Below are 10,882 nucleotides of genomic sequence, written 5' to 3'. Positions count from 1 at the left end.
CTACAAATGTCTGCTTAAGTATATGTGGATAAGTGGGATAGAAACATGGTTGTGGGACTAGTAACTTTTACTTGAAGTTGCTTGAATTTGTAATTGTGTAGTATTTGAGAGTTTTTATTGAAGAAATGCAGGATGTGTGCTTAATATTTCCATTGGTAACAGTGGAACCTAAATAAGCTTTTGACAGGAATGTACCTACAATCTTAAAAGTTAAAAAGTATGTGGCTTCTTAAAAACATGATGCACTGTTATGCTGTATTTTATAGTCTCGACTCTGCTAAGTGAAATGTGCATAATATTTGTGTACGTACTTTTGAAAAATGTCTTTAAGCTCTTAACTGTAAAACAAGAATAATGAAAAGTGCTGAAATACTGTTTCACTTATGATACTTCTTGCAGTTTAATTCAGCTGAGGTGATTGCACAGACTCTCTGCCTACAAAGTAGAATAATGAAGGAATGTCCCAATACCTGATTATCGGTATCTTCCATATTGCATAACAAACACACCCTTCAATAACCTTGGGAATGATAATGAAAGCATTTGGTATTTGAACCAAGTGCTCATTTTCCTGTTCTCAGCCAGATTTGGCATGAGTTTATGTCCTGAGCTTGTATTTATGCCAGAGTTCTGGTTAAATTACACATGTGACAAAACATTAGATTTATGCAAAACCAGAATACTTTCAGCTTGCCTTTGTCATGCGGCGAGTGGCTTGCTATTCATAAGCCTAGTTCAGTTTTTTTTTAAATTTGCATCTCACCTTATATCTGCATCTTTTATTTATATCACTCTCATGCCAGGTGCTGAATTGTGTTGTAGTTAGGCAAGAACAGGTAGAGATGGAGAGATATCGAAGTTACCCTGTGATCTTACATGTGTCATGATTTTTATCTTTGGTTTTGTGTGTCAAAGCCAAAGATTGTAGTCACAGTTGCACTGTACCACAAATATAAGATGTGGCTATATTTCTGATTAGACAGTGAATCTTGTTCTGACACTGGGGGCCTTTTTTCATTGAAGGAAAAGCCACTCTATACTGAATCTGGGAAGCAGGAAGCAAACATAAATACAATCTTGCCACATTGTACTGGTATCTTTTCTGTTTCTGTTTTTTTGAACTCTGATAGGCATTTCTTCTTCTGAGGCTACTATCCTAGGCCATGGATAAGTTAGTCTTCCTTTTTTTTAGTGAACAAAAATTCAACATTAAAATAGTTTTTCTAAAATATATATGGTATAAACAGAGTGCAGAAACCAATAAAAATGTAACACATACAAGGATATCCAGTAATAATTTGCAAGAGGAAAAGAAAAAAATAATTGTATGTAGACCATATATAAGTCACTGAACCTTATCCATTAAAGAACTGTGTGTGTGTTGGGGCTGGTACCTCACAATTAACTGAGTTAGGGCACAAAAGATGGATCCAGGAATTCATGTTAGACTAAAAACTTTTCATTTAGCAAGAATCTGTCTGTGTGCTAGAAGAGACTCAGCAGCACTGCACTGCTTTTGACTGCATGCAGTCAAACTAATCTTTGAGACAAGGTCAAAGTTATGAGTGTACAAAGTTGATTTGTCTACTCCCTTCTCCCGCACTGCAGTGTTTGGTTGCTAGTTGTGTATTTCCTTTAAAAACAAAAAATCTATGTTCTTTCTCATCCATGGCTTCAAATCATTAATATGACTCCGTTATCCAAACCTAAGGACTGATGCTCTGATTTACATTGCCCTTATATATGTTCATCCCCTGCCCTTGCATATTAACTGGCCTCAAAGTGTGTAAGTTAAAGCTAGTGGGTCCCCATGCCTGAAGTGTCTGCCTGTTCAAGGAGCAATAGTACAAATGCTTTGGAAAAGTAAGCCACACATTACAGCTATAGTGAAATTGTATGGCAGTGTGTGTAGTATAGCCAGGAGATCCTAAGATTGTCTGGCAGCCAGAAGTTCTAGCTCTTTTAGCGTTACGCACCACTAGGTGGCAAGCTAGACTTCTTTTTAAGGCAAAAGACATTTCAGAGGTGGTTTGCCGTGGCCTGCCTCTGCATCACGCCCCTGGTATTCCTTGGAGGTTGCCCATCCAAATACTAGTCAGGGCTGACCCTGCTTAGCTTCTGAGATCTGATAGGATCAGGCAAGCCTGGACTATCCAGGTCAGGGTGTTATCATATATAACCTTCCTGCACAATGTACAATCTTAAATTATGCCCAAACTACAGTATTTGGGATTAGATCAAAAAGTTGGCAGATGATAAATTTTATGCAGATGCTGTTCAATAAGATTTGCATAATCTTTGAACACCAAATCTGAGTTCTCAGTATGTAATAATTTTTTAAAATTTAAAATTTAATGTTTATCATTACAGTTGTAACAAGCTATACCAGGGGTCCCTAACCTTTTTAAGCCAGTGGGCACATATGAAAATCAGAAAGGGTGGTGGGCACAGCCATGAAATGACTGGCAGAGCCAACCACAAAATGCCAGGGAGTGAGATTATGCATAATTCTAATAATAACTCTTCAACGTTTCAGGCAGAAGTTCTGTTTAACAGGATGCTTTTCAAAAATGAGTATAGTGTTTGAGAATATTTTGGTGCATATGCACAAATATATATATATATCGCCTTCACTAAGAAACACTCATCTGGCAGTATATCAAATCTCCAGGGGCAAATCAGAACCTATGCTGGCTCTATCTACTAGCTTCTCGTAAAGTTACCAAAGTACGATAGCCTCAGTTTAGTCATTTTAGCTTCTAGAAAGAGTTTGGGCTTGATTCAAATCCACTTGTCTTTTTGGTGGTCCACGGTATCCATAAAACTCTCCTCCAACACAACATTTCAAAGGAATCAACTTTCCTCCTGTCAGCTTTCTTCATTGTCCAGCGTTTAAACTCATACATTATAATGGGGCATACTATAGCATGAATTAACTTGATCTTGGTCTTCAATGACACATCCTTAAAAGTCAACCTATTTGATATTATAAAGATTGACATTCCATGATTAATTAAAATGCCCACATTAATAATTAAAATACCCAAATTCAAAATACCCAAACAAAATACCCAAACCTGCTTTGCATGCATAATGTTCCTGGTTTAATTTCAGTATCTCTCATTAATAAAGATCTCTGTTAGCAGGACTAGACAAGATAGCTGAGATCCTACAAAACCACTGCCAGTCAAGAAGACGAGACTGAGCTAGACAGACTAATGTTCTGATGCTCCATAACTGTTAACGTTAAGCTTGATAAACACTTGTGCTCTTACATTCTATTAGACACTTGTATGTGTCATGTTGTGTATTGTATCATGTGTGAGAAGTTCATAGGAGAGCCTGCAGCTCCACCACACGTACAGGATTTCTGACCGGCAGTGATATAAATTGGTCTTTGGGCATGCAATATAATGTAACCACAAAGTATTCTGAAGAGGTAATATTTTCATTGCTCCCTAGTGCAAGTCTATGTCTAATAGTCTCGGATGCTCCAGGAACTTCTGAACACAAGCCTGTTTGCTTTGTAATCAGCTACCATTATTGTCTGCCCTGTCATCCATTGCCTCTTTAAAAGAGGCCCTTATTAATTGTGATCAATTTTTTCCTTACAGTACCAGAAAACAAGATTATATATCACCTCCCCCCAACAAGATGGTTATATGAACTAATATTCTTCTTTCTTTATTTTTTCCATTAGTGGACTCATTGGATGTAGCTGGGCCATGGTATTTGCTTCTGGTGGTTACCAAGTAAAACTTTATGATATTGTGCAAGAACAGGTAACAAAAGCCCTGGAAAAAATCAGGTGAGTCATCTGATTTTCTTTAGTTTAGGGTGATCAATATTAACATATTTAATACTGTATGATGACTGGGTTTGATTTCTAATTCCAAATAGGGTGAAATCATAAATAAGAAAACAACAAGGATTTTAGAGTGGATTCAAAAAATGTGTGAAGGGGATTTTTTGAACTAGGGCCAATCCCAAATGGGTTGTCTGCCCGAAGTTCAGAGCTGTTGGGAAGCTGTTTCTTTCCTTGCACCTTCATGCATCTTCTGGGGCTTCACTGGCTTTTCTCCCATTTTTTGCAAACCTGGTTTGCTCCAAAGATCACAGGAAAGCATGGATGGCTGCTGTGTGGGTGGGAAAAATAGGATTCATAACCCTGTTCCAGTGATGACAGCTTCTTCCCCTGCCTCTAGTGGGGGAAGCTTTTTTTGTTTTTTAATCGCCTCTAGAATTGCAGTGATACAAGGAGAAAAGCATAGAATCATAGAGGTGGAAGGGATCTCCAGGGTCATCTAGTCCAACCCCCTGCACAATGCAGGAAATTCACAAATACCTCCCCCTCCACACCTGCAGTGATCACTGTTCCACGCCCAGAAGATGACAAAAACCCTCCAGGCTCCCAAGAACTAAGCACTGAGGGAACCCTTCCTGCCCTCCCTCTCATAATCTGCCTAAGTTCACAGAATCAGCATTGCTGTCAGATGGCCGTCTAGCCTCTGTTTGAAAACCTCCAAAGTCATATAGAGAAGTCCTATTTTTCTCTTGAGCACAAGACCATTTATAATAAAAGGAGAACCAGGTTTGATTCTGTTCTCTCAAGGGCCCTTCTCTCAGAGACTCTGAGTAAAGGATGGAGTATAAATCCAACTCTTCTTCTTAAATTTCTCTGGGTCTTATAGTACAGTCCTAAGCAGATCCTTGTAGCCCCATTGACCATTAGAACCCTTCTCTGTTTAAGTTTGTACTGTAAGCTGCCGGTACAGCCATCAGTATTCTAATAGCTATGACACAGGTATGTTTGCTGGATGACACAGTGGTTGCCACTGGCTTTCGTTCCCCAGTGACACTTGTGCCTAAACAGGGATTTCTTTTTCAGAAATTCAGAGCAGATGTTTCACATGTTGAATGCTGCATCAGGCACTCTTCTAGAAAGCATGAGATTGCCCCATTTTCCACTATGCACTATGTTGAGTGGTGTGAGGAATCAGATGGCGTTGAGCCGCAGCATCCTCAGCAGTGACTGGAACGGTTGTGGCATTCATGAGCAAGGTTAGGCTGTGAGCTGGTTTCATAACTGCTGTGTTCATAACTGACTATGTTATAGAACTGCTGCAAGTCAAATCTGAAGTGTATACGTTTAATATCTATTAAACCAGGGGTGTCAAACTCATTTGTTACAAGGGCCGGATCTGACATAAATGCCACTTTATCGGGCCAGGCCATGTGTGGCATAAAACGTAATGCCAGGTACCAGAGATTTAAACTGTATAAAGGACAGCAGCTGCTAAGGTCCCAGTTGTTGTATCCTCACTGCAAGGAATCCTGGGTTGGGAGGGGGGTGCAAAGGAAAACCCGTATGGGCAGACTGGAGAGCCAGAGGTGCAGCACTGGGCAGACATTCCCACACTGCTTGACTGCTGCAGATGAGGTTGTTCTGCCATGCTGAAGGCACAATAGGAGTGGCTCTGCCCACTTCCCTCCTGAGCAGTCTCCTGTTCCCTCCCTTGCACTAGTTGCTCTCAGGCCGCTTCTGGCCCGCAGGCCTTATGTTTGACACCCCTGTGTTAAATATAGTTTCATTTTAAAGTGCATGGGTAGAAATTGGGCCCACAATACAGAAAATCTTGTAAACTCCAGTGCTGAGTAGTGTGCATAAGCAAGGATTTGGAATGAAACCACAGTGGAAAACGCAGGCTCCAGGAGTCATGTTGTAGAAGTGGCACCACTATCCCTTAACATTCGCAGTTTTGTCTGAAGTTAAAGCTGGAGACAAGAATGATGTAGACACACAGTGCCCTCATTTTGAATACTCTTGTGTTTTCAATAAGAGTAGATTATACAATGCTCCCACTAAGATGTGGAGTCTTGTGAGCAAAAATTCTACTTGGTGAGCTAATTGCATTAAAGTTGTGAGCAAGCAATTTGGCTGCTGCATAAATTAGTTTGCTCTGGAGCCATCCTTCCTGAGCTAAGACAAAAATCTGTGACCTGGAGGCTAAAAAACTGAGCTAGCTTACACTAACTCAGCTTAGAGGGAACACTGCGTTCATAATCAAATTTCTAACAACAGTGAAGACTATAGGACTTGGTGGAAGAAATATCTCTTGAAAGACTTCAATATAAGTTGCAGAAAAAAATAATTTACCTGGTCACCAGGCTTTCACCTGGTGTACTAACTTCACTTAGGTTCACTGGGCTGGATGGACTTCTGGCAGGACTCCAAGTCTTGGTAGGAAAGAGAAGAGGAGACAAGCCTGCAGTACAATCTATTTATATGAACCTTACCATAATATAAAAAAGAATGGCTGTGTACACTAGCTGCTGTGACAGACAGGTTCGGTTCCCCCTCTCCCTAAAAGCGACCATTGGGGCTGACAAAATGTCAGTGGGTGAGACAGTTGAAAACAACAGTTAATTCAGTTGGGAGTGAGTCCAGCTGGATGAAGCTGTGAAGATGAGCTGTTTAAAGCTGTCTGAAAAGGGTCAGTTTGTAACTAAGGATCCCAAATAGGGAAACTGTTGGAAAGTTCGATTGAAAAGAAACTTTGTAGAAGAAGAAGAAGAGATTGGATTTATACCCTGCCCTTCACTACCCAAAGGTGTCTCAGAGCGGCTTACAAACTCCTTCCCCTTCCCCTCCCCCACAACAGACACTCTGTGAGGTAGGTCCTACCTGATCTACTCCAATGTTATGTTCAAACCAGAAATAAAAGTCAACTCTTGTTTGTTGTCTTAGGGAACAAAGTGTGCACACAAATACATGCATACTAAGTTCTTGGCCTATATAGAAATATGTATATTTGTTGTTGTTCAGTTGCACAATCGAGTCTGACTCTTCGTGACCCCATGGACCTATGTATATTAGGATATGAATAAATGGTGGCAGTGTGTGAATGAAGTGGAGGCCCCAACCCCACTAGCTCTTGAGTGTGGGGTGATTATTAAAGGGGATTGGGCTACCCTGTCTGGTGATGTCTCTGTGAGTGAGAGAGAGGACTTGAGATGTAAAACGGTTATGGTTCTCTGTATATTTTAGAAGAGGCAAAATGAGTGATGAAATTTGGCTGCCTGACCTACCTGTAGCCCTGAACCTGTGGGAGTGAGGTTGTGGAGGATGGGTGTTCAGTTAGACTAGAATAATGTTCCTTAGCATTAGGAACCAGTCAGAGTAACTGTGCAATGTCTGTGTGTGTAGTGGGTGTTCATTGATTGATTAATTAAACATCTCTTCTGCATGTAGCAGTTCTTGTTCTTTATATATAATAGTAAAAAATCATGTTCTTATGATTGTTTAGAATTTATTTACAGTAATTTCCCAATATTTCATGATTGTAGAGTTTAAAATTTGTTTTGTCTGCTCATTTCAATTATATGGCTGAGAACTGTTTAAAAAACAGTTTTTTAAAAAAATATTATAATTATGTCATAAGAAATATCCCTTTGGGTGTTCCTTTGGGTGTTTCACTCCAGTTGTTTACTCCAGAGTAGTTTGTCAATGAGGACAGTAAAAGGCTTCTGTCAAGGGGTCCTCCAAGGCTGAACCTCGTGGGTCCCCAGGGCAGTTGCACACAACTAACCAGACCATTGTTTATTTAAAAAAAAGATTTATAAAGTTTATTTCACATTTGTATCAATAAGAAAGTTTATTCTATAGCCAATACATTACTATATGGTCAGGGACCTACATACCTAAGGGACCACCTTTCCCCACATGTTCCCCAGAGAGCACTATGATCAGGGTCCCAAAACCATCTGACCCTTCTGGGCCCTAAAGAAGCCAGGCTGGTTGTGACGAGGACCAGTGGTGGCTCCGTACTGGTGGAATGAGCTCCCGGATGACATCAAGGCCCTGCGGGACCTCTTACAGTTCCACAGGGCCTGTAAAACGGAGCTCTACCACCAGGCCTTCAATTAGGGAGCCACCCCCTGGTCCCAATACCAACACCAACTGAAACATTGTGACCAACAGCCTGTTAAAACCCAGACTATAATGGTAGCTGTCTACTTTGGATGTCGTGAATGCCACCATGTTCTGTGAATTGTACTAGCACTTTATGATATGTTTTATTATTATACTGTTGTGGTTTTATTTAATTCTGTGTTTTAGTTGTTTTAACATATTGTGTGTAAGCCACCCCGAGCCTTCCTTGGCAGGGAGGGCAGGATCAAATAAATAAATAAATAAATATTCTAAAGTCATGCAGCCAGAAAACCAAGAAAAACTAGTTCAACTGTCTAACACTCTTTGGATTTGCGTTAGAAGGCAAAAACCTTAAATTCCAAAGTCAAAGGTCGAAGCTCAAGTGTTCTCTGTTGCTAGCAATTACAGTTCAAGAAGGTCATAGTTCAGGCCTCTGGCCTAACAGGATCTCAGCTAGTCTCTCTTGGGCCATAGTTCAATTATAGTTTTTGGCCCAATAACCTCAGGTGATGATGACATTCAATCAGGACATGTTCTTAGAAGAAGCCTCTAGAACATTGAGGAATTTCAGACAGACGATATAATCCGGAAGAGGAACGGTTCCCAAACGGTTTCTGGCCTGTCATTTCAGACAGAACCGTTTTAGAACCGGTTCCCTACCGGAATGTATTTGTAATTTCAGACACAAACGCTTCTGTCCCGTTTAGGAAACGGGGCTGAAGCGTTTTACCTGTCAACCGCTTCCAAGTAGTCTTCAGTTTCCTCTCCCGGTTCTGATGTGCTTTTTCCCGCCGTTTTTCGCCCACGCGGGCGATCTCCGGCTTTTTTGGGGGGGAACGGTCGCTTTATAGCATTATAGTGCTATAGCACTATAACTTAACAGCAGTATATAAACGCCATTGGAATGCCTGGAGTGTTTTGCTATAGCGCTATAAAGCGAATGTTAAAAAAAAGCCGGAGAAAAGGCGGAGCGGTCTGAAATGGCAAACCGCTTCAGATCCAGCTCTTTACCGGAAGGGGAAAGCCATGTGTGAAATGGCAGCCCTATACCGGTTTACTCCACAACAGATCAAAAACGGCTTCAAAACGGGTTAAAAAGGGTAATGTGAAATTCCTCATTTTCTCATCACCCGTGACTCTGCTCCCTCCATCCAACAGGCCGCAGGTTCTTGTGAGAAGCTAATCACACTACTTCCAGCTCTGGCCTCGAAGATGAGAAGGCCAAGAGACCAATTAGTAACACCTGCAAGATGGACCAGGCTCATTACTATTCACATTAACCTTTGAGGGGGAGGCCAGGGGTGGTTTGCCTCACAGCTTCATTTAAGGGCTTCAGAGAAGACAGACTGTGTGTGCATGCAGTGCTTATTTTTCTGATCAGCCTGAATTTTTGCTAGGAGAAAGAAGATACCATTTAACTCACTGTTTTCACTCTTTTGCCAAGAAAGATCATGATGGTTAGATGTCTTATGGGAGATCATAACATTGCAAAGGGAATTGATTATGAGAAGATTCAGGAGAGACAAAAGAAAATACTTCTACTCACATTGTACAATTAACTTGTGGAATTCACTGCAAAAAGCTTTGGCAATGGCCACTAGCTTCGATAGATTTAAAAGAAGACTAGAGGAACTGATAGTGACTAAGTGGAACATCATGGTCTGTGTACCTCTGTTGAGGACCAGTAGCAGCAGAGAGAGGCTGTTGCCAGGGTTTCTGGGGGGTTCTGTATAGCCACTGTGGGAAATAATAGACTAGATGGACCTTTGGTGTGAACCAGCAGGGCTTTATATTTTCGTGTTGCCTGTGGCTGTCAAAATACTTGCTAAAGCCCAAGTTCATAGAATACCAGTCTCTGGAGCTTCCATATAAACAAGCCAACTAAGCAAGATAGTAACTATGAAGTAATAGATATACTGGAGGGGGAAATATATATTGTAATAGGCATATTTCAGTTAGGAATAGGATTGACAGAGGTAGTGGTTGGCAGCTGGAGGAAAAAAATAATTATCCACAGTGTTTTTTTTCTCCCACTAAGCAGCCCCCCTACACCCCCTTTTCCCCCCTTATCTATTTATGCTACAAGCTTCTTTCTTCCTTGAATTACAGCTGCAGTTCCTCGGGCATTCAGCACTGATTTTTTAAAAACCTAGAATGGATGCCTTGCAGTGCAGTCCTAAGCAGGGCTACACCCTTCTAAGCCCATTGACTTTAATAGACATAGAAGGGTGTAACTTGGCTTCGGAGTGTATTGCTGACCACCTACAGTTTCAGCAAGGTAGCACTTAGAGGGGTGTAACTTTTCATAGGAGTGCATTGCCGGCGTCCTACAGTTGCAGCAATGTACCATTTATAATGAGTAAAACAATTCATTGTCTAAATTGCCATGTTAGAAAGCATGAATAAACAGGAGTAAGTAACATCTATGAACTTTCCATGCCTGGAACTGCTTCCTTCAGCTAGATGCAGCTCTTTATGGGAAATGTTAGAATGTCTGTCAGTATTGCTGAAGACTGAATATAGTGTGACAGTCTAGTCTAATTTGTATAAAGGGTGACTTGCGTCTTTGGATGAATTAGCGCCCTCCTTCGAAATCTAAATCCATTCAAACCTACCAATAAATAGTAAGCAATAAGTCTGTGCGTGTATCTGATTGTTCCAGGGTGTGTCAGCCTGTTTTGTCTCAAATGAGGGAGCATCCTAGGAATGTTTCTTACTGCTTTGTGGTCTCCATGCATCACAGCAATTGACTTTGGACCTACATAGAGAGATGAGTAGGAAACTTCTAGAACTAACTTCTAGGATGAAAAATCTCCTCCCCTGAGATACACAGCTTTTGGACAGTCTATGCCCAGAGGGGACAAGTTACTTTTTCTTGCTTAGTTCCCTTCTGTCTGTCATAGCAACAAATTTGAATTTCTCTGGCCCACACGGGGGGGGGGGGGGGGG

General features: G+C 41.1%; 1 protein-coding gene across 1 annotated transcript in view; it reads left to right on the top strand.

Moving 5' to 3' along the window:
• CRYL1 (crystallin lambda 1) overlaps positions 1-10,882 on the top strand; it is a 73,625-nt gene that overhangs the window by 2,539 nt on the left and 60,204 nt on the right. The window contains exon 2 of the mRNA XM_015429485.1: positions 3,701-3,808. Coding sequence (XP_015284971.1) covers positions 3,701-3,808 — 108 coding nt within the window. The remainder of the gene's footprint in view (positions 1-3,700; positions 3,809-10,882) is intronic.

This window comes from Gekko japonicus, unplaced genomic scaffold (assembly GCF_001447785.1).
Source record: "Gekko japonicus isolate JY-2015 unplaced genomic scaffold, Gekko_japonicus_V1.1 scaffold237, whole genome shotgun sequence".
Taxonomy (NCBI): domain Eukaryota; kingdom Metazoa; phylum Chordata; class Lepidosauria; order Squamata; family Gekkonidae; genus Gekko; species Gekko japonicus.
The sequence above is the reverse complement of the archived record's forward strand: the minus strand, read 5'-3'. Positions and strand labels throughout refer to the sequence as shown.